Source organism: Aspergillus aculeatus (assembly GCF_001890905.1).
Source record: "Aspergillus aculeatus ATCC 16872 unplaced genomic scaffold ASPACscaffold_13, whole genome shotgun sequence".
Classification (NCBI taxonomy): Eukaryota; Fungi; Ascomycota; class Eurotiomycetes; order Eurotiales; family Aspergillaceae; genus Aspergillus; species Aspergillus aculeatus.
This window is the reverse complement of record NW_017962988.1, coordinates 671572-699433: the sequence shown is the minus strand read 5'-3', so window position 1 is coordinate 699433 and position 27862 is coordinate 671572. Positions and strand designations below refer to the sequence as shown.

General features: G+C 52.5%; 10 protein-coding genes across 10 annotated transcripts; 3 read left to right on the top strand and 7 right to left on the bottom strand.

Moving 5' to 3' along the window:
* Positions 1-305: 305 nt before the first annotated feature.
* Positions 306-1856, bottom strand: ASPACDRAFT_45714 (CFEM domain-containing protein; the record flags this gene model as incomplete). The annotated part of the gene is made up of 7 exons (XM_020201662.1): positions 306-553; positions 616-683; positions 749-1131; positions 1187-1336; positions 1390-1571; positions 1618-1753; positions 1806-1856. 7 exons carry the CDS (start codon positions 1854-1856, stop codon positions 306-308), a joined length of 1218 nt encoding a protein of 405 aa, XP_020053963.1.
* Positions 1857-3260: 1404 nt separating this feature from the next.
* On the top strand, positions 3261-5411 carry ASPACDRAFT_32687 (cytochrome P450; the record flags this gene model as incomplete). The annotated part of the gene is made up of 7 exons (XM_020199896.1): positions 3261-3462; positions 3651-3783; positions 3867-4058; positions 4119-4270; positions 4331-4578; positions 4656-4927; positions 5036-5411. 7 exons carry the CDS (start codon positions 3261-3263, stop codon positions 5409-5411), a joined length of 1575 nt encoding a protein of 524 aa, XP_020053962.1.
* A 1352-nt stretch (positions 5412-6763) lies between these two features.
* On the bottom strand, positions 6764-9192 carry ASPACDRAFT_45712 (uncharacterized protein; the record flags this gene model as incomplete). The annotated part of the gene is made up of 4 exons (XM_020201661.1): positions 6764-6872; positions 7039-7319; positions 7370-7619; positions 8429-9192. The coding sequence occupies 4 exons, from the start codon at positions 9190-9192 to the stop codon at positions 6764-6766; spliced, it is 1404 nt and encodes a 467-aa protein (XP_020053961.1).
* A 583-nt stretch (positions 9193-9775) lies between these two features.
* Positions 9776-11755, top strand: ASPACDRAFT_62608 (uncharacterized protein; the record flags this gene model as incomplete). Its single annotated transcript, XM_020203802.1, has 6 exons — positions 9776-9951; positions 10007-10176; positions 10251-10370; positions 10443-10888; positions 10978-11065; positions 11130-11755. The coding sequence occupies 6 exons, from the start codon at positions 9776-9778 to the stop codon at positions 11753-11755; spliced, it is 1626 nt and encodes a 541-aa protein (XP_020053960.1).
* Positions 11756-12054: 299 nt separating this feature from the next.
* On the bottom strand, positions 12055-14077 carry ASPACDRAFT_1882247 (uncharacterized protein; the record flags this gene model as incomplete). Its single annotated transcript, XM_020198278.1, has 4 exons — positions 12055-12493; positions 12580-13607; positions 13676-13970; positions 14019-14077. The coding sequence occupies 4 exons, from the start codon at positions 14075-14077 to the stop codon at positions 12055-12057; spliced, it is 1821 nt and encodes a 606-aa protein (XP_020053959.1).
* A 685-nt stretch (positions 14078-14762) lies between these two features.
* On the bottom strand, positions 14763-16666 carry ASPACDRAFT_62606 (putative oxalate decarboxylase; the record flags this gene model as incomplete). The annotated part of the gene is made up of 9 exons (XM_020203801.1): positions 14763-14787; positions 14882-14984; positions 15052-15556; positions 15624-15744; positions 15821-15888; positions 15951-16122; positions 16168-16183; positions 16235-16324; positions 16396-16666. The coding sequence occupies 9 exons, from the start codon at positions 16664-16666 to the stop codon at positions 14763-14765; spliced, it is 1371 nt and encodes a 456-aa protein (XP_020053958.1).
* Positions 16667-20453: 3787 nt separating this feature from the next.
* Positions 20454-21344, bottom strand: ASPACDRAFT_32377 (dihydrodipicolinate synthase family protein; the record flags this gene model as incomplete). Its single annotated transcript, XM_020199875.1, has 1 exon — positions 20454-21344. One exon carries the CDS (start codon positions 21342-21344, stop codon positions 20454-20456), a length of 891 nt encoding a protein of 296 aa, XP_020053957.1.
* Positions 21345-22075: 731 nt separating this feature from the next.
* On the bottom strand, positions 22076-23706 carry ASPACDRAFT_32599 (uncharacterized protein; the record flags this gene model as incomplete). The annotated part of the gene is made up of 5 exons (XM_020199891.1): positions 22076-22492; positions 22562-22950; positions 23004-23195; positions 23249-23505; positions 23531-23706. The coding sequence occupies 5 exons, from the start codon at positions 23704-23706 to the stop codon at positions 22076-22078; spliced, it is 1431 nt and encodes a 476-aa protein (XP_020053956.1).
* Positions 23707-24332: 626 nt separating this feature from the next.
* ASPACDRAFT_53763 (FAD-dependent oxidoreductase) lies at positions 24333-25482 on the bottom strand (the record flags this gene model as incomplete). Its single annotated transcript, XM_020202795.1, has 3 exons — positions 24333-25085; positions 25159-25270; positions 25346-25482. The coding sequence occupies 3 exons, from the start codon at positions 25480-25482 to the stop codon at positions 24333-24335; spliced, it is 1002 nt and encodes a 333-aa protein (XP_020053955.1).
* Positions 25483-26267: 785 nt separating this feature from the next.
* On the top strand, positions 26268-27281 carry ASPACDRAFT_62602 (proline racemase family protein; the record flags this gene model as incomplete). The annotated part of the gene is made up of 1 exon (XM_020203800.1): positions 26268-27281. The coding sequence occupies one exon, from the start codon at positions 26268-26270 to the stop codon at positions 27279-27281; it is 1014 nt and encodes a 337-aa protein (XP_020053954.1).
* Between the last annotated feature and the right edge of the window lie 581 nt (positions 27282-27862).

Sequence of the window (27862 nt, the reverse complement as noted above, 5' to 3'; positions counted from 1 at the left end):
TGGCGAGCAGGTTGAAGACATACTGACAAATCTCGAATGGTCCCTAGACAGGGAGGATTGGGCGCCCAGAAGGGATTCCGGCAAGAGGTTGATCTGCCGCGATATTTGAGCTGGGGGAAATTGCGAAGAGGGGTGTGGCTGGTTTTTTAAGCACGTGGAAAACGATGCCTCTAACAACGATGATGATGACGACGCCGCTTGGAAAGCCCACCACGCCACACATTCTATTCTCATTCCTCAAATCATAAGTCGGAACATAGATAACAAACATTACTGCCTCCACCGCACACACACAACAATCCAAATCACCCCCGACTCGCCATCAACGCATCCTCCGACACCGCCGTCGACAGAACACTAAACTCATCCTTCCGGCGGATCCGCTCCAGCTTGACCGGCGGGGTTCGTTCATTATCCGAGCTGGCATAGTACCGGGACCCGAAGCACGCCGGGAGGAGGGGCTTCAGTAGTGCAGGCAAACAGGGCATGCAGGCGCACACGATCGCGACGTCGCATTCTACCATGCTCCAGTAGATGGCGGGGTTGTTGTCCACTTTTGTTTGAATTATTAGTGGGGGTCTGCTAGAAGGTTGATCCGTGTGAAGTGAGGCTTACTGCTGATATTTGCAGACTTAGAAAAGCGGATGAGGGATTGGAGGCGGAGGCAGCTGACGACGGTGATCCTTGTGGCTGTTAGCGAGGCTTTGTGTGTTTGGGGTCGATGGTGGAAGAGGGGGGAGTGACTTACAAGAATCCCGTGCAGAACATCAGCAAGACGAGTGTCTTCTTTCGACGGCTCAGCGCGAGTTTTGACAGAGGGTAGATGGGTAGTGCGATGATGGACAGGTCCATCGCGATCTGCATGGCGGCGCGATACCACGAGTAGGTGTTGATGTCGATGCAGTGGCCGGTTGCCTCCCCCGACCAGCTGTTCCAGAAGTAGGAGACCGGCAGGCATTGGAAGATCATGATCAAGGTGTTGGAGATTCCGAAGCAGACTGAGATGCCAGCGAGGGTGTAGACAATGTATCGGAAATTGCCGGGAGGGAAGATGCGGAGGTAGAAGGCTAGGAAGGATAACTGGGTCAAGGCTTCGGCGGGCATGTAAAAGATCTCGGCGATGAGAAGTAGCTGGGGTTCAGGTTAGAAGAGGCTGAGTACTCAAAGCAGTGGAAGCGTGACGGACTTTGAGCTGGGTAGTAATGTCTTCGAATGGGATTGTCCAGATGTTGGTCCCGAGGCCGTGTTTTTGCACTGGCTTCTTAGTGATCGCTTGTTTCAGGAGGGAAGTGCACTTACTGGGGAAAGCCATGATGTTCAGTATCGCAGCACAGGCCTGAATGGAGTTAGCTTATATCATTCTCCGGATCTTTGCAGTCCAGTCCTTACCATGGCCATCACTATTAGCCCATCGTCCCAGCCAAACGATCGCTTCATCATGGTTCGTTGAGCCATGCGCAGGCCGGTCATGATTAAGGCCAGCATGCCCAGTGAGCCGGCCAGTGCAGGCGTCAAGCTGGCCTTACTCTCTTCATGGATCCCACAGGCGGCACGAGTGTAGTTCGTCGAGACTAGAATGTTAGGCGACTCCGACTGCGAAAGAGGTAGACTACTTACATAGGCTCTGCTTTGGAGTGCAAGACAAACTATAGCACCCCAGTGCAGTTTCCAAGATGCTCTGCCCGGTACAAATGCACCATCGATCTGTCGTTGCGCACGAGCTGGCATTCATTGCAGTTTCGAAGCATTGAGCCTGGGCAGTTAGGGATTGATGGTCTTTCAAGAAGGTTTCGAGTGAAGCATACCGCACATGCTGGCAGGTCACTGAGGAACTCCGGGAGCAGGGTTGAGTTCATCCTGGGCGAATTGAGAATCGACTCGGTTGACGGCTGCACTGCATGAGCTTTGTTGGACTTTCCAGGTCTATAAGTAACATCGAGATCTCAGCCAGCCTGGAAACTTAAGGTCGAGAGAATGGGAAGGCTGTCCGAGTTTATTGATCCATTCTTGCTCCTGTCGGCCTAAGCACGCTTGTTGATGCATCGAGGTTGATGATACTCACGGCGTGCGAAGTACAACAGGAGCTGATCGATGGTTGCAAGGATCCAGCAGGGACCAATGTACGGGACTGTACTCATCATGGACAGTGCGCAACGGTCGGTCGATCTCCAATGCAGCGCAGTGGATTGATAGGGCAGCGCGGACAGGGATCCTGGCCTGGAATGGCCCAGTGGGGGAACGAGGATGAGATAGGCAAGTTCTCCGTATGCATGGTCGGAGTATTTACACATGTCGTAACCACTGCCTGAAGTTGACCCAATTTTTATCGCAATAAACATCGTGGAAGTTGATCACGGAGTATCTTCCGAATCAATTCTGCTGTTGCTTGCTTGCATATCACCGGTTTTCCGCGATTAGGGCATGGCCGGCAAGGCCATAATACACTTTTGAAGAATTCTGCGATTTCTTCGGTCGCAACATTCCTGTTTTCTGGCAGCTTTGACAGGATCCACCTGTCTCCTGGCGTGTGTCCGAGCGTCTTTCAGGCTCCTGCAACAGGATGTGTTATTGGCTGGGGCGATGGGGTACTTTTTCACCCCCCGCGTCGGTGGATAAAACTAGACCAACTTAAGTGATTAGTCCATCCCCGTTCACCACTCAGTGAAGGCGGTTTCTTTGCGTCTCCATATCTGTCAAATAGACTTCTGCAGACCCCTCTTGTCGTAACGGCCACACTGGCTGGCGAAAATGTCAACCGTTGGGGCTCATCTGGCCTTATCTGTCGACCGAGGTTGTAACCCTACTGCGCAGGGGGACTTCAGTTTGTCGTTCATGGCCCTGACAGTTTTGTGTGAGGTACTGCACATCCCAGGGGTTCAAGAATGAGGGGGGCTAGGAAAGAAGAACACGCAGATAGATAGATCAGTTCTATATGTACAGTACAATTCCCCTTTGTACTACTCTGCACCCCTTCAGTGACCAATCCGGTATCGGGGATTAATATGGGCATTGACAGAAACACCTCCACCTGCATCAGACTAATCCGAATCCATGTTTTTGAGCATTCCTGCTCGCACACTGACATTTCCGCGACGTCAAGGCTCCTGTGGAGAGATGTCCGTGCTCTCGTCTGCCTGTAGACAAGTCAGATTTAATCTAATAAGAGGGTGCCACCCCCGGTACTTTCTGCTTCTTGCGCTTGATCTGTTCACTCCTTCAGAAGTGTACGCCCTCACCTCGCGTTTCATCGTTGTCCCACCATGACGACAACGACCCTAATTCAGGGCCTGATCGGGCTGAGTCTACTCTATTTCTTGCTGTCTCGACTTTTGTCCCGATCGCGATCATCCGCGCCTCTGCCACCGGGGCCGAAAGGCAAGCCCATCATTGGCAATTTGGCTGACTTGCCGCCGCCAGGAGTGCAGGAATGGAAGCACTGGCTGCAGTCCAAAGAGCGCTACGGTATTGTTTTTTTCACCCCCCCCTCCACTATGGTTGCTTCTGCTCGCCTCTTTTTGCTTTTTACCGTGCAATCGATCAGTATCTGAATTTGAGTTATGCTCGAAATAGCCTCTTCACTATCCCCTTTGAGGCAAATCTCCCACTAGAATAATTCACGAGTCCTTGACCTAATGCATCCCTCTTCACAGGTCCGATCAGCTCCCTGACCATTCTGGGACAAACCATGGTGATTATCAATGATGCTCGCATGGCGTTCGATCTGCTCGAGAAGCGCTCGAACATCTATTCGTCGCGGCCCCGACTTACCTTTGCGGGAGAGATGTGCGTGTCGGCCTCGAATTTGAGTCTTTCGATCACGAATCACAAGAGCTAACGCAGTTCACTACGGTTGGTAACCACTATAGTGTTGGCTGGAATGGCTCCCTGGCGATGCAGACCTACAGCGATCAATTCCGCGCCTACCGGAAAGTGATGCATCGCGTGCTGGGGACGAAGACGACGACGGCACGATTCAATTCACTGCAGGAGGTGGAGGTGCGGCGGTTCCTGATGCGCATGCTCGATCGCCCGGAGGACTTGGTCCAGCATATCCGGACGTAGGTACTTCTGTGTATTGTTCCCTTCCGTACATCTTAGACTGATTGCGGCGTTGTCAGCGAGGCCGGGGCGGTGATTCTCAAGATCGCGTACGGGTACACGATCGAACCGCATGGACGCGATCCCCTCGTCGACCTGGCCAACGAGGCCATGGACCAGTTCTCCATCGCAGGAAGCCCGGGTCGCTGGTTGGTCGATACAATCCCACTCTGTATGTCTTCCTATGTGTGTGTCTTAGATACGTTCGTCGACTGATGAATTCTGAACGTAGTGAAACATGTCCCCGCATGGTTCCCTGGCGCCGGCTTCAAGCGCACGGGACTCGCGTGGAACCGCATCCTGCTCACCACCGTCGAGAAGCCCTATCAGTTCGTGCGCCAGCAGATGCAGCGCGAGAAGTTCACCCCCTCGTATGTGTCGAGTCTGCTCGAGGGACGCGATCTCGATACCCTGACGCCGGAGGAGGAGCATATCATCAAATGGACTGCGGGGTCACTCTATACTGGAGGTGCTGATACGGTTAGTCACAATATCCCTTCTCTAGGGATCAGTCAAGTCACCCTGACAAACAATGTGAACTGATCCAAATCAAATAGACCGTCTCCGTCCTCTCCACATTCTTTCTCGCAATGGCCCTCCACCCAGAGATCCAGGACAAGGCCTACGAGGAACTCGAGCGCGTAGTGGGACGCGCCCGTCTGCCCACCTTCGCCGACCGCGAGAACCTTCCGTATATCGATGCGATCGTGAAGGAGGCCCTGCGCTGGCACCCGATCGCACCCACGGGGATCCCGCACCAGTGCACGGAGGATGACATCTACGAGGGATATCTGATCCCCAAGGGGGCGATTATCATCCCGCATATATGGTATGTTCTTTCTTAACCACTCCTACTCTAACTCATACAAAGCCATTCGCGAGCTATTTCCACCCGACGTCCACCATGAAACTATTTACTGACAATGGAGGCGAAAAGGCAAATGACGCAAGACCCGACCATTTACCCCAACCCGAGCAAGTTCGACCCGACTCGATTCCTATCGTCTGAACCCGAGCTGGACCCGCATAATCTGGCGTTCGGGTTCGGGCGTCGCATCTGTCCCGGCCGGTTACTGGCTGACAATACCATCTTCTTGACGATCGCGCAGTCGCTGGCTGTGTTCCGGTTCATGCCGAGGGGTGATGAGCCGTTGAAGGCCGAGTTTGCGCCGGGGGTGGTCAGTCATCCGCTGCCGTTTGCGCTGCGGGTGGAGGTACGCGGGGAGGAGCATTTGAAGGTGGTCAGGGACGGGGTAGAGGAGCTGGGGTGGGGGGTTAGTGATGCCGGGGCGTTGGCGGGGGTAGTCTGTTAGGGAATTTGAGAAGATGGTAATGGGCTTGGGAAGAGAGATCTTCTAGTATACTAGTTTATGGCTGAATTTGGTTGAAGTTTCAGTCTACTCAGATAATTATGTTGCTTAGGTGGCACGGATAATATTATTCGAGATGAAGCAATTCAATAAACTGGTTGTGCATTCTGGTTACTCAACAAAACATAACTAAAGAAGATCAACATTGTCAACAGGTCTGAACTAAGTCTCGTTTTCCAATCATCAACCAAACTCCCGAAGAGTCACCAAAGTGTCGGATTACGAATCATCAAGATGGTCACCGATGTTTGCCCGATGAGTCCCGTGTCGATCGTTGACTGGAAGCAATTGAACTTGTCCTCAGCAACGAGTGGTAATTGTGTGGGTCACGGTACGAGGACTGTAACTGGTGGAAGGAACTGGAATGCAGTTCGAGCCCGATGAGTTGTGAGGACAGTAGGTGACCGTAGTGGTATGGTCGGGAATCGGGATGAGGGGGTAAATGGAACTAATAGGCATAAAGTCAGTTCTCGAACTCGGGCTGTCTGTGCAGTAGCTTGTGATTGTGACAGTGCTGCAACCCGAGCCCGATTCATGTCCACAGTGAGTGGTGATGATCACGGTATGATCAGGAATAGGAGTGGAAATCACGGAGCCGCAGTGAGATTGACTGCAGTGGCCTGTCACGATGGTGGACTGATTCGCGATTGGAACTGAAGCAGAAGTGGAAGAGCTATAGCTGGAGTGACTGCAGTTGCCGCTCACTGTTGTCATATGATTCGCACTTGGAACCGTAACAGAAGTCATAGAGCCGCAGCTGGAGTGACTGCAGTAGCCTGTCGCAACAGTAGAAGAACTCGAGCCTGGAACCGGGACGGAGCTGATAGAACCAGTTCCGTGACACGAGGTGGTTGCGACCGTTGTCGGAGCGGGAGTAGGGGTATGAGGAGAGGTGAGAATGAAAGTCACCGAGCCAGAACAGTGCGTGGATTCAGACACATGTGGAGTACTCGCTGGCGGAGCACTGCTGCTGGCAACCCGAGTGCTAGATGGAGAAGGGGTAGGTTTACTGCCTGGGGCGGAGGCAGCGACACCCACACACATCTCAAACCCTGCAGGCAGGTATTCGCACATTTTGTTCGGGCCCACAACATCGGGATTCCAGGTATAGAAGTCCTTGATGGAGATTCCGTTGGCCAGCGTGATTAGAAGACATGTATCGGTCCTGCAGGAGTTTGTTTGTTAGCGTCGGCGGAAGACTGGGATGCCGGGAACGAATTTTTTTATCATGAAAAAGGCAAGAAAGAAATGGTAGACTCACGGCCCAGCTAGCCACCACTTGTTACAATCACGAGTTACTCGAGGTTGATGAGGATAGGTGGTGGGAAAATCGGAAGGTGCAGGAAGCTTTGCAGTGCGAGTTGAGGGGGTGGCTGCATCACCAACACAGTAATAATATCCAGGCTATGTTTGAGTAGCGTGTCAGTCTACGTGTCAGAAGGGCGGAACAGGCAAATATCAAGAAAGGTCAAAGAGAAGAGGTCTGAAGTGGATTGATCGCGACGGTGGGGGCAAACATACGATAAGTTTAAGACACTCCCTTCCAAGGTTAGGATTCCAAGACACGAACTGCTCCCGCGAGAAGGTGCCAAACATGGTCACAATCAAGCTGCAGGTATCTTCCTTGTCAGCCTGGTACCAGGCGGTGCAATTCTTCGCTGTGCCCTGCGGCGTTGGATGGGGCGGAGTGGTAACATGTGGAGGAAGTGGGAGGTTGTCATAGGCAGCGATGCAGTAGTAATACCCTGGTCTCAAACCGGAACAGTCATCCTTGAGAGCAGGGTTCCACTGATGAAGAAGCTTTTCATTCAGTAGACCGTGTTTGAGTAGAATGTTATCGCACGTATCATTCTGCTTGAATCAGACTCAGATCTTGATGAAAGGAGAGGTGAAGTACATACCGGAGCAGCCTTGTAGAAGGACTGGCAGCTCGAGACTAGACCAGCTTGTGTCGGGGCAGGGACAACTGGCTCGAAGGTAATGTTTCGAGTTTGGGTCGGAGTCCAGGAGGCGTATGGAGGAATGGAAACGTTCGACGAGCCAGTGGGGTAGACCAGAGTCATACCAGAGCCGCCTGGGATTCCCACGCAGACCCAGTAGTCGACCAGAGGGTGCTCGCAATCTTTTTTCAGCCCAGGATTCCAAGCCAATCTGTGTTTGTTAGCGCCGTCGCTGGATTGTGGCAACCAGGACTTACAGCTGATCTAGGGAAAGGGAGGCACCAGAACGCTCCGAGATTATCTGGCAAGAGTCGCCCGGCTTGACACGGTACCAACGATTGCATGAACCCGGTTGGCCTGGCTGTGTCTTGGTCAGAGGCCCAGCTGTATCAATCGAGCTAGGGGTAAGAGGCATAGTCGGCATGATTTCTGAAGTGATAGGCACGCGCGCACTGTAGGTGGATCCAGTGGAGAGGCTCGTGGTGTTGGCTGGTGGGGTTATAGTGGCCTTACTACCTACCACAAGAGCCAGCAGAAATGCCAGCAGGAGATGAAAGGACGTCATCTTGAACAGATCTCGCCTTACCCAAAGATAGATGACGGTAAACGAAAGGATTCGCGATAAGAGGCTGGAAAGGTGAAAGACTGGACAAGACGGAGGATGGCAAGGGAGGGAGGAAGTTGGTGTAGAGAAGAAAGGTGGAGAGAAGAGAGGAAGGAAGAGGAAGAGAAAATCAGTGAGGGTGATGATAAGAGATGTTATATAGCCGAAGAAGAAGGAACCAAGAAGGGAAAGGATTTTGACCAGGAGATAATTCTATATTCACTTCGTGCGATTCCTCGGATGTCCGATTTACAACAAATCGCATTCCTAGCGCATCTTCACAGACTTTCTTGCTTCAAGATTCACTACTAAACAAGTAACGGAGATCAAAATAAAATCACCACCAAGTATCACACAATTCTGCCTGTTCTGCAAGCCTAAAACTTTGAGCACTCCCAAGACTTTCTCAAAATCACTCCATCACGCCGCATGAGCTGTATTGCTGGAACATTTCGAATTGAGGGCTTCTTGGATCGAGCCAAAAGGGCTCCCAGTTGTTCGCAAATGGCGAGTTATACATCTCTACCAATCCAGCCACATCTCCAGCAGAAGGCACGTTGTTCGCCTCCCAGACTTTTCCGTCGTACGTAGTCAAAACAGGGCCCTTCGTTAGGGTTCCACCGGTGATAGACGAGTATAGCATGATCGAATCCCAATCGACGTCGTCGATGTGTGGCCAAAACCCACGTGGTCCGATGATGTCCCCTGGATAGGGCAGAAAATTCAATGCACTGAATCCAGCCTGTGCGGCAGTTTTAAAATTCACACACAGACCTTCAGGTCCCCAGATCTCTTCCTCAGTTTTCCCCCTAGTCTTCTCTTCAAAGTCTGCCAGGTTTCTACAGTGGAATTCAAAGATCCAGGGCCCTTGATCATTTGGCCTCCATAGAGCGGGATCTTGGTGCTCGTGTACGAGCCCGAATGCATGCCCGAGTTCGTGAGCAATGGACCCTATGATGAGGGCTTCATCCCAGCCTGATGGAGTGGAAAGGTACATAGCATAACGTTCGAGCTTTTCTCCCGGGTTCGGCACCTCCGGGGGCATGCCTATGTTAGTGACATACATGCTAGGGGTGTCATAGACCGTCAAGACATCGTAGGTCCCTGTTTTGCAGATCTCTGCTGAGGTGAGGTGCAACTTGAAGCTCTCGGGCAGGCCCGCAGCATACCACAGTCCCATGGCTGCATTGAGCGGAGATTTAAATTTGCGCTCGGTCGCGACAGACTCAAAGCAGATAGTAATCTTCCCGTTGGGCCAGAGCCGGTTGTGATTACTCCATGGACTGTATTGTGCCCACGCTTGAACCAAAGAGCTCAGGGAAACGAATGTCAACAGCAGAAACAGCAGTCTCTGCCAGAAGAGAGAGAAGAGGATCATGGTACTTGTAGAAGCCTAGAGTTGACATGTCAGTATCAATAGAACCCCTTCGGATGATAAGTAACCTTGTCTTGATCTTGGTTGTCATAGATAGTGATGGAAGGAGCGACCATACACAGGTTGAGAAGATAGAGAATGAAGAAGAAACAAAGAAGAAGATGAAGAAATATAGAAGAGAAATCAGACAGCTTTCTTATATCACGCAATGAGAAGCCAGAAGTGATTTTAATATAATGTGGCCAGACACTGAGTGAATATGTGAACATCGGTGACTCTGAAGATAGACCACCATGTATAATTTAATCATCCCCGACCTCCACAACGTACAAGAACCTCTTATCACGATCACTCTTACTGACCTCCACCCACGTTACTACCAACCATCATGACTACAACAAAGGCCATCCTATTTCTGCTTGCACTGCTTGTCTGGCATTTTGAAGCAGTGACAGCATATTCAATCAACCATGAAGAGTTCCTTCCTCGAGGCCCTGCTAGTGTTGACGATGAATACACCTGTTCGAGGACCAAGAGATGCAAGATCGGGTGTTGCGGTCCACTGTAAGCTCAACGGTCCCCAAGCTTGGCAGTTTCTGGCTAACTTGGAGTCACTCAGAGACAAAACGACCGGCACAGGCAACTGCGGCTATGGCTTAGACTTCTGTGGAAAGGCGTGCAGTGCGGACTGTGACCGCAAGAGCGAATGTGACCCAGGCTGGGGACGTGAATGGTCGGTTGCCTTACACTGCCCTCTCAATGTCTGCTGCAGCAAGTTCGGATTCTGTGGTAAGTTTATCTTTGTGATTGTACTCATTGCTCAAGCAAGACTACTATCCTAACACTCGTTGCTCTATTATAAGGAACCACATCCAGTTTCTGTGGGGACGCCAAGGTGCTCTCGCCTGCGTGTAATGGGAAGAGTGCCCATGAACGGACCATCGGATACTACGAAGGCTGGAATCTGGAGCATGCATGCGGAAGTATGTGCTCTGAAGAACTTGTTTCCTATTCCTATTAAGGTTGAACATCATAGCTAACCCGAATCAACATAGAAATGACACCAGAGCAGATCCCTCTCGGCTACTACACGCACCTCAACTTTGCCTTTGCGTACATCGACCCTCAGACCTTCCGCATCGCCCTGATGAACAACAATACAGCATCACTGTACAAGGCAGTGACAGGACTGAAGCGCAAGCAATCGAACTTGCAGGTGTGGATCGCCATCGGAGGCTGGGCCATGAACGACCCCAGTCCGACGCAATTCACCTTCTCTGACCTGGCGGCCTCTCAAACCGCCCAAGACGCATTCTTCGAGTCGCTCCTCAGCTTGATGCAGACCAACGACTTTGACGGGGTGGACTTGGACTGGGAGTATCCGGTGTCAGAGGATCATGGCGGTCGCCCAGCAGACTTCGTCAATTTCGTGGCGCTGCTGAAGCGACTCAGGGAGCGCTTGGATCAGTCGGGGCGAAGATACGGCATTTCGATTACTTTGGTTCGTTGCTTCCATCTTTTGACTTTCACTTCCTGAGATTAGGCGATAAAAACACCTTCAACTGACTAACCTCCTCGCGACATCGATAGCCCGCATCCTACTGGTACCTACGCGGCTTCGACATCGTCAATCTCGAACCCCACGTGGACTTCCTCAACATGGTGACCTATGACATTCGTGAGCCAGTTCTTCTTCTCTCTCGTCCCAACTCTGCCTCTACTAATCATGTCCATGCCACAAGACGGAACCTGGGACAAAACCAACCACGACGACCCCTACAAGGCCTGCGCGCACACCAACCTTACGGAAATCAACCGCGCCCTTGAGCTCCTCTGGCGCAACAACATCAACCCCGCCCGCGTGAACCTGGGCCTGGGCTTCTACGGCCGCAGCTTCACGATGAAAGACCCACAATGCACGGCGCCGGGCTGCCAATTTACATCCGGCGGACGCCCCGGCGAGTGCACGACCACCGCTGGCGTGCTGTCAAACACGGAGATCCAAAAGGTGCTCAGCGTCAACGCCACAGGAACTCATGTTACGTTCTACAAGGAGGATGCCGTCAAGGTGCTCACGTGGGATAAGAATCAGTGGGTGATTTATGATGATACGGAGACGCTGAGGCTCAAGCTGGAGCTGGCGAATCGCCGGTGTCTGGGGGGCACGATGGTGTGGGCGGTGGATCTGGATACCGATGGGATGCTGATCGAGGCGTTGGGATCGGCGATGGGGAAGAAGAAGGCCCAGGTCTGGGATATTGGGGAGCTGTATTCGTTGTTGATCCCCGAGTGGGGCACTGAGGATGTGGATGATGTGCTGGGGTGGAAGGAAAAGCATCAGGACCAGCAGCAGGCTCTTATGGGGTGAGTATTCTTTCATGGTGTGGAGGATTTAATTGTGAGTGGTTTGTTTGGAATCTGGAGAAGGTTTGCTCGGAGATTACTCTGGGAGCTATTGTAGAAACAAGTGATATTCTGTTTTGATAGTTCGATTTAGATGAGAAATACGATTTGTTTGACGCGAGATCTCTTAACTTATTTTAACAGTGAGAAACAGTCCAAAGACAAAAAGAATAGATCAACATCGTAAAACAGTACGCGCATGGAAGTGCACATACACATGCTTGTACAGTCCTTGAAATGCATGCCTTAACAAAGTACTCAACCTTAGCATCCATGAGTAAACCCCCCGGACGCAAATTGCACATCATTATTGCCAAAGCACCTGGGATTACAGAACACCGGAGTGCGGAAGAAGGCCTCCCACTCCATGCCATCCTTCTCCTCCGCGCCATTCAGATATTCGAAGTCCCACGCCGTTACGCCGCCCCCGACGCAAGTTTTGGCACTGGGCAGCAAGGAGCGTTGACCGAAGCCGCCCGTGGACCAGCCGCGGCCCCGGATCCAGTACGACTCCCAGAGCCCGCGGTACTTGCTGCGGCAGCTGCCGTCGACCGCGCGGATGACGGGCCAGGGCCGCTTGAACGAGTTCATCACGTTGACCTCGTAGATGTAGTTGCCGGGCACCCAGCGGCCGCCGAACTTCCAGTTCAGGGGGTTGTGCTCCGGGTCGTTGCCGTCGCACGAGTTGATGACCCGGTCGAAGCTCTCGAGACACTGGTGCTCGTCGAACTTCGCCCCGTCGCGCAGGGTCAGGCGGAACCAGTGCTGTCGGGTGTCTGCTCGTTGAACCAGCGCTCCGAGCTCCACTCGCGCTCGTGCGAGCTGGTGGGCGGCTGGAACTCCTTGCAAAAGGTCTTGTAGTTGGCATTCATCAGGTCCGCCGAGGCGTAGTCCCTGCGGCCCTCCGGCTGCCAGCATTTGAAGATGTTGTCCGTGGCCTGGCACATCGGGTTCGCGACCTGCATGATCACGGCGCGCTGGGCGACGATCTCGCTGAGTACGAAGGAAGCGATGGTCTTGTGGCCGAACTCGTTTGGGTGGAAGAACTTGCCCCAGCCGTCGGGGAGGCCGACGTTGATGGAGCCGCTGTCGGCCGGGCAGTTGGGTGGGGACGGGTCGCGGGGGTTAAGGAGCAGGCTGCGCTCAATCCGGTCGGCTTCGATATGGACAAGATCGGTCAGGTTGGTGGTGGCGTTGGTGGTGTTGATTCCCAGCATGGGGTGCAGTTCGCCGGCCAGCAGACCAGGGGTGTCATCAAAATGCAGATCTACCATAGCTTCCACTTCCCTCTTGCGCAGTTCTTGATGTCCGTCGACTGCGGTGTTTGGTTTGAAGAAATGCAGGTACGGCTGCCTGGGATCGGGGTACTCGCCCGTCGTGCCAGGGACACAGAATTGACCTTTCATGCCGTAGCCCACAAAGGCGTCCCAGTCAGCGATCCGGATGTAGGGGTTCTGGTACACATGCCCACGGACGCCCAGAATCGTCTCTCTGATGGCCTTGTTGATGTTAATGACGAGCAGATTGAACTTGCGCCGGCGCTCAACCGTCAGCGGCAACCCACTAACAACCCCAAGACGAAGGAAAGACCAGTCATGCTTTGTAGAGCACTCCTCATTCTCAAGGTTGAAGAATTGGCCATACAGCACCCAGACAATCATTCCGTTGTAGCTGAGCTTGTACCTCAGCATATCGATAATCTCGCGGAGGTTGGGCTTCACGATGGTATCGATATTGTGCTGCGCCAGGTCCAGGACCTCCTGGAATTTGTCTTCGCCCTGAACGGGTAGAAATACGCAGGTTTTGATGATGTCGGCCTAATTCAAATGTTAGTTTCTGCTTGCCCTGCTACAAAGGTTAAGGTACGCTAGGACAAGATACATACCAAACATAGATCGTTGCCTCCAGCGCTGATGACCACGAGATCGAGATTGGTGGAAAGACTCTTGACCTGCTCGAAGATCTGTCCTGTTCGAGCTCCACTGCAGGCCTTGTACTCAAAAAGCTTCACCTGAGGGCCGAAGACGTGCTTGAGTTGACCGGGGTATGACTGGTCGTAGCGAGAACATTTGCGGTCATCCGCACGCTCACTCCAGAGTCTACCACTACCGATTCCAGCAGTATAGCTGTCTCCGACCGCCGCCCACTTCTTGACCCATGTAAAATCCCGAGGCGAGATGCTAGAGCGATCGCGCTCATGAACAGTGACATTGGAAACAGAGTCTGACGAGTTAAGCGAGACCGCGTGACTTGCTAAGAGACACAGGAGAAGACTAAAGATCATCATAGTAGAGATGAGTATGACTTAATGTTGAGAACGAAACTAAATGAATACAAGAAAGGAAGACAAGGAGACATAGCACAGTTCCAGGCGAACAGAACGAAAATGAGAGTGGTAGAGAGGAAAGATGGTGACAAGGAGAGAGTGGAAGAGAAGAGAAAGTTATATATGACACAAGCCAGATGAGAAGATATCGACAACCAGCCACAGAAATCATCGAATATTAACAGGATATCGCGCTACACCCAAAGCAGCTACTTTGGATCTACAAAGACCGCTTATAACCAGATCAGACCACATGGATCAGTGAAATTATCCATTCTTTATTGATAAGGACTCTGATTAGGCTGGCTCAGCAACCCCATAACCACGTGATCACGATCATACTCACGCGTCCGTTACAGCGCATGTTGTCGGACACCGAATTTAGATGTCAACGCGTACGAGGTCGTGTGGTACCCTCACGAGGTCTGGTTAGAACCTAGAAAAATCACAGACTGAAGGGAATGTTCCAAAGTGACCATTTCGAGGACTCTGTGTCCCTGAGAGTACGAGCAAGTAGGGTCGAGAACACGACCCCTTTAATTATGCAAGTTGGTCGACACTTTGAGTGGAAATCCGCGTGCCCGATACATGTGCGACTACTAAACTGAGTCTAAAGCAAGGGCTTCAAAAGTATATACAACGATATCTATGAAGTCTTATTGCAAAGCAACCTGTAGTAGCGGAGCAGTCGTTTACAGAACACGCTGTGTACCACCCGCCTACTGCGCCGACGCATCGGTTTCATTCGACCCAGCAACCACATACATCTTCTCCGTCTTCAGCCGATCCAAAGCACTCTGCGGCAATCGCAACGTGTCCGCCACGATCTGCTTGGGGGTAGATCCGATCCATTGGCCGAGCGACACATCTGGTTTCTGGTTAGCAAAGCATCGCGAGGGAAAACCTGACGAGCGCAAAGAAAATGAAGGACTCACCAGAAAATTGATCCGCCTGCAACACCTCAACAAAGACCAAATCCTCATCGCCGGTGTTCTCGATATAATGGCTGTTAGACTGAGGGAAATACCCCACGTCTCCAGCGCGGAAGTCAAAGGTAGTGGCGGTGCTGGGCGCGGTAAACAAGGTCGCGCGACCCTGGCCCTGGATGAAAAACGTCCACTCGTCGCTGGTCGGATGCCAGTGAATCTCGCGCATACCGCCAGGATGCACAGTGACCACGGCAGCGGCGAAGTTGTCGGCGACGGGGAAGGTCAGCGGGTCGACGATCTTGACGGATCCGCCTTCCACCTCGTGGGCGGGCTGCTCGGAGAAATGGTAGGAGTAACTTTGACTCTGAGGGACAATGCCTGCGGTGCCGGTCACATTCTGCTCGCTGATGTTTGCTGGCGCGGGCGTGCCGGGGAAGATGTACAGTTCGTCCTCGGGGATATCGTCGAAGGCGGCGACGGGGAGGTCAAAGTTCTTGGCTAGAACAGATTTCTGTCGACCAGGAAATGAGCATAAGTGGCTGTAGTCAATAAGTAGCTGATAATTGGGTCAAACCTACAGGCTGGTGGGCAAACACTTCGGTGGCGAGGAATGTGTTGTCCTCGGAAAAGGCACCGTCATCGAAGACCAGTAGAAACTCTACCCCGGAGTCCAGGGCCTGGATCGAGTGCGGGATTCCACTTTTCGCACATTTTGGGTCAGTCACTGATTGGGCGCCCAGCTTATCAAGCTCATGTCGCAAAAATAGGGACGTACGGAGGGAAAAACCAGACATCACCGGCTGTTACGTCATCGACAAAGGTCTGTCCATTTTCGTTCACAGCCTGTGTAATGTTAGTGAGAGTATCAGGTAAATCGCAACCAGCGAGTGCAGAACAAAGCCCACCTCGATCCGACATGATCCGTTCAAAACCAATGACCACTCGCCCGCAACATGCCAGTGCAGTTCACGATACGCCCCTGCCTCCAGACGCATATCCACTCCGGCCATTTTCGTAGCTCCTGGCATCACCACAGTATTCTCCTGTCGCGCCCATCCAGATTCATTCATTCCGAGCCTATCTACTTAGTATTGCTTCGGTACTTGCAACGGGCTGACTTACCGGTTGTGACTGAGTCCTGCTTAACCCGTCAGTGGCGAACCTTAACCAGACAAAGGAGAACACTCACCCATGGGCCATTGCGCATTGATTGTCTGTCCTTCATCCGTGCCAGGGGGCGCCAATTTGTCACTGTTGATGCGATCGTAGTAGGTGTTTCCTGCAGAAGTGTGCCATCACATTAAAACCGCTGTCTCTCATTCGCATAAAAGGAGGAAGCCTGACTTGGACCTGGATCCGTCGCGCCCTTATTCCCCCGGATCGGCTGCGGACTATCCGAATCCTCAAAATCGAGGTACACGCCGAGATCGGCGTCGTCATTTTGACCATCCACCGGCGTGTACGTGATGGCTTCCGTCGTCTGATCGGAGAGCGTGTTCGACGAGGAATACCCCAGTAGGTCTTCCGATCCTCGCAGTGGGGGGTTGCTCGTTGGGGCGCCTTGGATTCGCGAGGAGAACAGCGTCGCGAGAGGAAGAGAAAGTAACAATGCAGACTTCATCATGTCTCTGCGCGTGAGAACTCGAGAAGAGGGAATTGAGAAGATGAAGATGGTTGTTTGAACGGAAAGGAGCCCTGCAACGCGTCCTGCAGCTTCTTATATATACCCCTGGCCCCATTTTGGGGTCAATCTTCGGGACCACAGGCCCGCAGCAATCCTTCCCCTCACGCTGCAGCTGGTTCAGATGACGTTGAACCATGTATAGTCGCTGCTCGATCGTTTGCATACCCCTCACGAAGCGGAGACATGTTGGGAAGGGCTAGGGCTGCAACCATTGCGCAGCCCGCTGGCTGGGCGCACCGCTGCTTACCAAGTGGAGATACTGGTAACCATGAGTCCTCAGAAAAGGTGGTTTGTTTTTGATCGTTAGGTGAGCAAGGCAGGAGATGAAGGTAGGGAGGGGCTCATAAGGGCTAGCCGTTTAAGAGTTGACTTCTTCGGCACAATGGTGGAGCCAAGGGGACCTTGTTGGGTGAAATTTCCACGCAAGCACGGTATGTCTACGTGTTGTAAATCTGCAACACACGTACGATGTCCAGTAAGAGAAGAAAACAGTTTGTGGTGGAGCTCGTTGAGTGCCGCGTAGCCAGGATTGTAACTCTGACGGATACCATAATAAACCTACTGACAGAATTGAGGTGTGTATGTAGTGCACATCTCCCCCTCCCGCGTGCGGGGAATTCTTGTCCAATGCTTGATTTTCCCGGTGCAGATGATCCAGTCCCATTTATGCAGCTGCATGGAGCCGCGACCAAAAAGGCTAAAGGCCTATTTGCCAGACCCAGTCGTGGCTGTTCGGTTCTCCAATCCGGGAGCTCGGCATCTCAGTCGCGGCCCCCGGATTAACCAGGAGGAATGCTGCCTGCTTGCCCCGCATGATATCAGATGCTTTTAATATCGCAGCCACTGTTGGCTGGAGGACTCAAAACACTGGACGGAAATACTCGTTCTCGGGAATTTCTAACCATCCACTGCGACGTCCTTCAGCCACCGCATGCATAATCCCGGTCCAAGAATAGCAGTCATCTCCGCACATCACCGAGCCCTAAGTCCGACGAGTGGCACGGACCTAGTATGTACTCTCCTCCACATCAGGAACTCACTTCGAAGGCCCGTCATCTCACTCTTTAGCGAAGACTGTCATCAGTGAACAAGCTGCCATTCAAGCTGACCTCATATTTGCCCTTCTCCTCACGACCCCTCACCCTATCCGCCTTTTCCGTATTCTTGCCAGCTGACCTCCCTCCCCCCTTGCGTCTCTCCCTTCCGCTTCCGCTTCACCAGTGTCAAATAGCGGTGTATCATCACAAACCACGAGGTGACGAAGTGACATGGAAGGAGATGAGGTATTCACAATCGGGCTAACCTGAGCGGCAACCTTGGGAGTCAATCCGCTCCACTTCTTCCCGCATCTACCTTGTGACAGCAAGTTAAACCTGCTTTTCGGTTTCATCTTGGCCCAATTCCCCCTGCACGCGGGATTTATAAATCCTTCAGCCTGATTATGCAGGGAGTTAGACTCAAGCATGAAGGTTCCGTTTGCTGGACAGGAAATTGTTTGGGAAGGATTTCGATGCAAGTCAGCACTTGAAAGATAACACGCCCTGCCACTGTGCATTGGACCACTATTCTGCGTGGCGAGGTAATGTTTAGCCATTTCAGACATTTTACGTGATTTCAATACACTGATTTTATGCTTCAATAAGACCTTTCCGAGGCACACAATTTCAAAGCTCTATTCTTGGACTTTGCTGAACACAACTTCAATATGATCGCAGTAAGAGTTACAAGTGATTTACTCATGGAAGGCAATACCTCCAAATACTGAAGAGAAGGAACTAGGACAAGTATGTCTCGAGTAATATTGCCCCTGGTAGCAGAATACATGGTGCTAGTCTGATCTCTGCGACCATCTCACAGCATACACTTCCTAGCACGGCTGAATTCATTCTCAATCCGACCGGGTCAAGTTAATGCGTCGCTAGTCAGAAAACCAGGACCCCAAAAGTAGGAGATTAAATTCTACCCAATGATATAATATCTACAGTCACTATTATGCTGACCTTCTCTGATGTGCGAGGCTTGGCACGCTCATTGACCTGCTCTTCCTGTCCTACTTTCTCATCTGGGATCAGGAAACCTGCCCTACATCAAGGGTCTCTCCACAGTACAATACATATTTCAATGTTCGTCATGCAATGAATCACCGAGGGCCCTCAAAAATCTCTGGCTCTGTTCGAAAATCGCATGTCTGTCATGCCACTTCCGTTTGATAAGAGTTAGAATCAAGATTCATCCATATGTTCGATCGCCTCTGCAACCGAGTTGTCTTACCCAGCACAGTCTCCCTTGAATTTGTCCCTATATTCAAGACCCCGGAGTCATGTAGTGCACTACATTGAATGGATTCAACGCCAATACCGGAGCGCCTTCCGCATTTCCCCCACCCCTGAATAGACACGGTGCCTCGCTGCCGTCATCAGAACACTACCAAGACTCCATGCTCAGTCGACAGCGGACGATCCTGGCACGCTTACGTGTCGAGCTCGAGGATCCCAGCCCGCAACGTCCACTATACCTCCAAGCAAACAATAGACAGCCCGCAAAGTAGCGCTGCGTCAGCGCCACTGACCTAACTGTTCCCCTCATTCCCGAGAGCACGGTACCCGGAAAGCAAACACCATTCGCACGTACCAGCCCTTGAAAATAACCCAATCAGTAGAACAGGCTAACCCCTCTCCTCTCGAACGGGGCAAAACCGAGGTCTAGAACAAGGATGGAAAAGACAACACCAGCGGGTGGGTCGCTGTCCAAGTAAGTATGCAGGCGGCGACCGGGGCGAAAATCGGGTCAGTGCGCGGAGAACTTGTGACGGTCGCGCGATCCCCACTACTGAATGGCATTCTTGAGTATCCTTCTCCTCTCTGCCCTCGTGGGTCATAACTTTCCCTCTTTACTATGGTCATAAGAGTTTCAAGTCGTTAGATTGTGATTTTCGGCATATAGCTAATTGTCTGGAGTTGAATTCATTGACAGGGGTGCCTGACTAGGGCACCGGTTATCACGGCAAGCACGGCAAGATCAAGGCTCCAGGCTAATTTTTAGCTACGTCTGCACTGTATGTACATTCTTTCTAGCGCCGCCGCTAAGACCCGAGACTTGTCTGTTGGTTTTGTGATAAGGTCATTCGAGGTGATCTGCGGGATTGAGTCCCGCTGTTCTTTAACCCCATATAACCCTCACTCGATATCAGAGATCGGGTATCCACTGGCCTAGCTATAGGAGAAAATTCAGCCCTACGAGGCATGATCTCTCATCGACTGTCTGTCCCACCGGAGCTTGCAGTGTACGGCCGTTCGGCACCGGAACTTCATGCAGCGATCGAGATCCACCTGTGGTATTAGCTTGATGCGACGCACGTTGTAATATACTATCCGTTGGGGCCTCCGATGAGTTGATCTTCATTTTTTGTCCCATGGCGATCACACAGCGTATCGCTTTTATTCTGACGTTAGGAGGGAGAGACCCTCAGTCGCAGACCACCTCGTCCGGTAGGATCACTGCCTCTGCAGTGCACTTCGGCCTGAAGACAGAATACCTCTCGCATACTATGACTTGAAGAAATCTACTAAAAATGACGAGATCCAAACCAGCTTTGGCCTCGTCTGGACTCTGAGCTTACTGGTGTTCTGTACCTGCTACAATCAAGCATCAAGAGCATCAATCATTGAACATTGGTTTAACGTCTGCGCACAACCCGCGCACATATCTATATTCCACAAAAAAGCTAAACAGTCTTCACCCCAGCACCCTGAATCAACACCTTAAACTCCTCCTGCGCCTCCGTCCCCAGCATGTGAAACGGCCTCCGCACGCCACCGGTGGCGGTCCCCGTCAACTCCAGCCCCGTCTTGACGGCGGCGGCATAGTTATGGGACTCGAGGAACTTGCAGATGGGCCAGGCCTTGGCCCACAGCTCGCGGCCCCGGGCCAGATCGCCGCGCACGGCGACCGCCTCCCACAGCTCGACCGCCAGCTCGGGGATGATGTTGGCCGCACCCCAGACCCCGCCGCGCGCGCCCGCTGCCAACCCGTAGAAGGTCAGCGTGTCCCAGCCGTTGAACGCGGTGATCTGATCCGACAGCCCGAACAGCATCTCCGTCAGGGCGGGGGCGTCGCCCGACGTATCCTTGAGGTAGCGCACGCCCACCTCCGACAGACTCGCCAGCTCCGCGGGCGTCAGTTTCAGCCCCGTGGCGGAGGGGATGTTGTAGTAGACGATGGGCAGCTGCGTCGCTTGTGTGATCTCGGCCATCAGGGTCTTGAGTTCGGTTAGGGTGACTGCGTCGTAGAAGGGGGGTACCACCATCAGCGCTGAGGCGCCGGCCTCGGCGGCGTGCAGGGAGAGCTCCAGTGTCTCCCGGGTGGTGAGGGCCCCCGTGCCGGCGATGACGGGCACGCGGCCGTCGGTGTACTTGACGACGAGCTCGGTGAGTTGTTTGCGTTCTGCAATGGTCATGGCGGTGAATTCGCCGGTGCTGCCGCCGGGAACGAGGCCGTGCACGCCGGCTTTGATGAGGCGGTCGATCAGGGCCTGGAGGCGCGGGGCGTCGATAGCCGTCTGGTCGTCGGTGAAGGGGGTGATCAGGGCCACCATGATCCCGTGGAGGTCGGCCATTGTGTTCTTGATTGTGGTGATGTTGAGTGGGGTGGTGGATGTCTTTGATCTAGACTCCGCACAATTGAGGATTCAGAGCAATGGGTTTCTGATTGAGATGCCATTAAACACAAGCTTGGACTGGTACTCACTTAAGTACCTAGAGTTTCTGGCGACGAATCCATCGATGGAGGATGTTTCCACGCTGCCCCTCCAGTTGATCGCCTGAATTGGCAGGTGGTTCCGCGGAACTCCGAATTCGGCAGGTTGGGCGTCAGCCCTGAAAACTGGGGTAGATCTGAACATATCATCTGATAAGGATGTCCTTCCGAATCTGTGAACTCTCCCTATTTCGATTGTTATACTTATATCCAGACGGAGCTTGGTTTGAAGCGTCATATGTGCACAGTACTTCGTAGGCACCCGACCGGAGCCTCCGATCGCAAAGATTGTGTTGACATCTGCAGCTGAGGACTCGAACGGTTTATGAAGGCAAACCCATTTTCTAAAGAGAAAAAGCCTACAGGAGAGCTTTCGGCTCCAGTCGAGAGCAATGAGAAAGACATCTACTGGGTTTGGGGATAGTAGCCCCAATACTAGAATCTCTACTTCAAGGGTTGAATGTATGCACAACAACTTTCAAAAAGCTTCACTCGATTGTCTCACTGGAACTAGGTGCAAGAGACAGTCACTGTCTTTCCGTTTCCCGCTTACTTACACAAATACACATATTCAACGGTGACCAGGGTTCCTTAGTTATCATTATTGGCGCAAGACCAGGCAGAGGATCCCCCGGTCTTCTCGTAAGACGAGATGATACTCACTATGGAGCTATATGTGCCCCCGATGGTCAAGAAGAAGCCTGTCAGGATGACAAAGATACACCAGGCAACCATCAAGCACCACCGCAGAGACTTCTTCTGCCGGCCCGGTCCCCAGTTGTCATACAGCCACATACATCCCATCGGTTGGAAGCATAACGACGTGGCGAGAAGAGCCCCCACAAGTGATACCAGATCGCTAAACACCGGGATGCTGCTTGCGACGATATATGCGACCGAGGTCACCGTAAAGGTAGACCCGAGCCAGACGATCCAGTGAGTCCGAGTCTGGCCAGTCAGGTGTTTGGTGCCTCGAAGAATGCGGATGAAGATGTGTTTAGCGGGCAACTTGTGTAATGTTTGTTAGTTAAGGCGAGGCATGGTGAAAGGATCGGGATCAGCACGGTGTGGACTCACATGAAGCATCAGAGTGGCGGAGACAGCCAGCCCCGGGAGAGCAAACCCGTAGCTAATCTTCTTGATCAGGATTCCTGCAGAACCTAGAGCGGGTGATGCCACATGCGATCCGCAGTAATAGTACACGACTGTTCCGACTACAATGTAAATGACCGTGACAGTGACTTGACAGATGGTTAGGGCTCGAGTGAAGTGTCGCGGGTCACGCATCTCCGAGACGATGTTGAAGAAGGCTGGGGTTCCCGCGTAGGTTAATGAGATGGTGGAGAGAGCGGTCATGGCCTCGACAAAGGTCGGATTGCCAGAGAGCTTGTAATCTGGCTCTGGGATCACGCCGCCTGTCATCGGAGCATGACCTTGGATTCCAACGGCGATCGTGAGGATAGAGACTGGCGATTGTTTAGTTTTAGATGGATATGTGGTGGGACTCAGCTCACCATACCTGCAGTAATGATGCATGCAGCACCTACCCAGGCCAACCAGCTAATACGACCAAGTGTTTGAATACTAGAGAACATCAACCCAATAACTGCAGCGACCGCTACGAAGGCTGCAGTGCACGTCCCGTGGTCAGAGAGCGCGTTCAGGGAAATCGAGATGCTCAACAGAGCCGAACCACCAACAAAGATCCAGTCTAGCAAGAGGTTAGATCCCGAGTCAAAATCATCTAGAAAAGTGATCTCTCACACAAAGTGTATGCTGCACCGAGTAGTTCATAGCCAAAGCGTCCAAACAGCATTTTTCCCACGTCGTCAATCCCATAGACACTGGGGTGGCGTAGTTTAAAAACACCCACCATCCAGTTCGACCAAGATGTCATCCCGGCGATTGTTAGAAGAAGGATTATTCCGGGCACTATTCCAAGGATATCGAAGACTTTAGGCATCGAAAGAACTCCCAGGCCGATTTGAGTTTTAATCATGAGAGCTGTTGTTCCCAACCAGCTCACCTAGGCTTTGTCAGTTTGACGGGATGATTCTTGGAGAAATCCTTAGAGATCTCACATTCCGATAGTTGGTATCCCCTTCACGGATCTCACCGAATACAGCATCATCTTGAATCGGCTCGCTGGATGCTTCATCAATCTGTGATTGCGCACGGGCAATGCTGTCCCGGTCAGGTTCAGAGGCTTCTTGTTTCTTCATGGTAGACATAGCTTTGGTAAAGGGTGTAGAAGACATAGAGATGAAATCCGGACAAGGGGCATTCCGATATATCTACGGGTGCACTAATTATCTAGACCTGACGCCCATCCCCAGTTATTGCCTGATTGCGCTTAGTGTGGCCCACCTGTTAGATATGGGGATGCGGGGAAGCAGATAAAGTAGAGAATATGGAAACTCCTTCCGGAGAATAAGAGCATGATAAGTGCTGCACGCCCTCATTGCATCTTTACACCGAGGGGTGGGGCTAGGAATCACCCCCATGCGGCGTGGATAACCAGTTACATGTCTGTTCCCAAACTCTGTTCCTTATCGAGATGCATATCACCTGGAGGTTATCGAGTAGACAAGTCTTGATTGCAGGCAAAGCAGATTTGCCACCATATCTATCAAGAGCTAGGCAGAAGCCTGATAGGGCAAGTGCTCCCCTACTTTACGTTTACTTGCCCAATCATCTTTGGGAACGAGAACTATGTTCAACCTAGATATGCCGTCGGACTTATCGAGAGCTCTTATGGCTCCTCCTTCCCGTGAAAATTATGCATCATGTGTTTCAAGTAGTCATCCCCCTTTTCGTCAGGCAGGTACAGCAGGCCCACAAAAGCATATCAAAGACGACTCCTTGGAACCTCATCCTGCCGCACAATCGAGTCAACCAGCTCCCGAACCTTCAACGCCACACCGTAACTAAAGATATAACCCAGCCCGGCAAACCCGTAGGCATGTACGACATCCCCCTCAGCTTCCAGCCGATAACCCCCCTTCCTCCCCGGTCGGAAGGCGACGATATCCTCTTGAACATCCTTGTCCAGATCGACCGACAACAGACCGCCATTCGTCATCGTATTCACCCGCTGAAGAATATCCGCGCGTAGATCTGTATCCACGTTACGATCCAAATTGCCGGGCTGGCTCACGCCTCCGATGATCGCACCATTCGTGAACATCCGCGGGATAACATAGGTGTAATGCGAGCCCTGATGCATCATCAGCTGGTCGACAAAGTCCGTCTTGACGAACATGGTCTGTCCGCGGATTGCCTCCACATTCTTGTCGCCGGCGAGAGTGTATGCGCCTAGCCCGGAGGCGTGGACAATGATCTTCGCTCCGGTGAGCTTCTTGGCTTCTTCGATCGAGCTCAGCGTCTTCCGGATGAAGGTCACCCCACGAGCCTGCAGCTGCTTTTGGATCCATGGAAGGAGGTATGCGGGGTTGATCGTCATGGAGGTATATGTGAATCCGAGCTTCACTCCATCGGGCAGCTTTTCCTTTGGAATCAGACGGTAGCGCGGTACGACTGTCTTGTACCAGATGGTGGAATCGTCGTCGCGGTCGTCATAGTGTTCCGTTGCTTTTATGACCTGGAAATATCACAGGGGATGGGTTAGTGGGAAGCTCATGACACGAGCAGGATATGCACGGTCGCCGGCTTACTTGAACACCGCTCGTTGGATCGCGATGTGCTAGTGCCCAGAAGTATTTGAAGTTCTCGGTCTGGAGGGACTCGCCGCCTGCATCGGGGTGGGGGAAGATCGAGACGCCGGCCCTGTTGTGTCGTAGTTTAGCAGTGGAGTTCAGTATGAAGACATGAGCGTTTTGGGGGGGAGAGAGAAAAGCTCACCAAGGACTGGCCCAGTCTTGAGTTTCATCGCCCGGTAGATCGCGGGCCACGATGGTCACTTGGTAGCCGGCATCGGTGAGGGCCAGAGCCGACAGAAGGCCGATGATACCCGAGCCGATAATGCCCACGTGTTGCATCTTGGTGGATGACTGTGATTGAACGACTAAACTTTGCATTGAGGATCCCCAGGAGAAATGGTTTACGGTTGAAGTATTTACATAGCCAACAACTGGAGCTGCCTTCTGTATAGGTATAGAGATCGATAGGCTGAAAGTCAGCCGGAACCACTTGCCAAAATCGGGCTGTCACGCCAGTCTCAGTCTCAGTCAGGGCCGTCATCCCCGCCAATTCCCCCGCCTTTTCATGGGTCCTCAGATCAGTCCCATAATTCTGTGTGCATGGGCGCTTTCTGCAGGTATTATGTGTTACTGTAATTCAAGTATCGTGAGGATTTCTGGATAGTGGGCTAAGTACAAACCATGTCTAGACCGCAGGTTCGTAGCAGGGTAGCAACATCGACGGAATGATTTGGCAAGATATTACCCATTCACAGGTCCTGCCTATCGCACCGCACTATCAGCTCAACTGAAAGATAAACCCACAGGCTCTTATGCATCTGACACTTAACAATGCTCAGAATTGGTGATCTTCCGGATCCGTGGCCAAAGCGCCCTGCGTAGCAAACAGGTTAGGAAAGGGCTTCCGGAACCCCTCGGAAATGTCACAGAACCTAATTAACTCGCCCTAAAGCTTGCTATCAAAGAGATAGGCAAGTTGTTCCGCCAATGTTTTTTGATAAGAAAGGTTTGCTATGCCAAATCTCTAATTTGGCCCAGCAGCCGATTTCGACCATACCTACCCCAACTATAGCCCTGTTCTTAGCAATTTGCAGCGCGAAGCACGACCGCCTAGGGAAAGAAGAATGCGATCGCGCCGCAACATCTCCCTGGTATGCTGCCACTGCGAAGGCGAAGTCGGCGACGTGATCGTCGGCGGGGTGCTCGACCTTCCCGCGCCAACGATGCACGCCAAACTCGTGCGCTTCATGGCCGAGCACGACGACCTGCGCCGGCTGATCCTCCACGAGCCCCGGGGTCGCCTCGAGATGAGCGTGAACCTAGTCCTCCCACCGTGCGACCCGCCCGCCGACGCCGGCTTCCTGATCATGGCCCCGGGCGACTGGGTCCCCATGTCCGGGTCGAACACCATCTGCACCACCACCGTCCTTCTTGAGACCGGGATGATCCCGATGCAAGAACCCACAACTGAGGTGAAGCTCGACACAGCGGCCGGGCTGGTTACGGCCACGGCTGAGTGCTACGAGGGCCGGTGCAAGTCCGTCTCCTTCGACAATGTGCCTGCGTTTGTGTACGCGCTCGACATGGAAGTCTCGATTCCGGACATAGGAAGTGTTCGGGTGGATATTGCATACGGGGGCCAGTGGTACGTGATCGCCCAGGCGAAGGATATGGGAACTGTACAGGTTCGGACGGCCGAGAAAGACCGGCTAGTCGAGTTGGGTCAGCAGCTGAAGGCGGCGGTGCTGGCGCAATGTATGCCCACGCACCCTGCGAACCCGGCTATCCGGGGCATCAATAATGTGATCATCAGTGAGCCGCTTGTTGAGCGGGATGGTGGGCTTTCGGTGAGGCATACGGTCATTGTGACGCCGGGGAGGCTAGATCGGAGTCCCTGCGGGACGGGAAGCTCCTCGCGTCTGGCAGTGCTCCACGCACGGGGACAGGTACAAGTTGGGGGGGAAGTGACCTTCCGCAGTATCATCGAGACCGAATTCGTTGGTATCATACGCGGGGTGCAGAAAGTCGGGGATATTGATGCGGTGCTACCGACGATACGGGGCAGAGCGTGGATTACAGGCGAGCGTCAGGTGCGGTTAGATCCTGATGATCCATTCCAAACCGGGTTCTTGATTTGAACGCAGATGAAAAGATTGTCTGTGGTGCCAACATAGGATCTAAAGAGACTCCCTACTGGAGTACATCTCTGGCTATGCCTCCTGTGCATACTTCTTTGTTTGTGTAAATATCTAGATATCATTCACCATACGGGACTTTGGCTGATCACCAAAGGCGTCCAATTACTCTCCAACAAGCCCCAAGCCACATCTCCACGAGGTGGCTACCACGGCTTTACATGGGCTAAATTCTACCCCGGGTTCTCACCTTTCAGATGTGCCTCAGGACTGCTCTTGGCAGGTCTCCTTGAAAGAAAGTGCTTCGGATTTCCTATTGCAGTTTCGGCTAGGAAAAAATCTGATCGAGGATGGAAAGCGTTTCCGCGATCGTCTGCCAGCAACCTTGCCGTGTTTTATCTTCGATACGCGCTGATCATTGGATGGGAGCTTGTTCCCCACCGTTCGCTGCGATCTTTCAAATCCTTCGGAGGCGGAATGCTAGTCCTCGTAAATCCTTCTCCTTAGGGCACGGCTTCGCCCCCAAACATAGTCAACATCTGCACGTGGGTAACATAATCATCCTCAACCGATCTGAGCAAGAA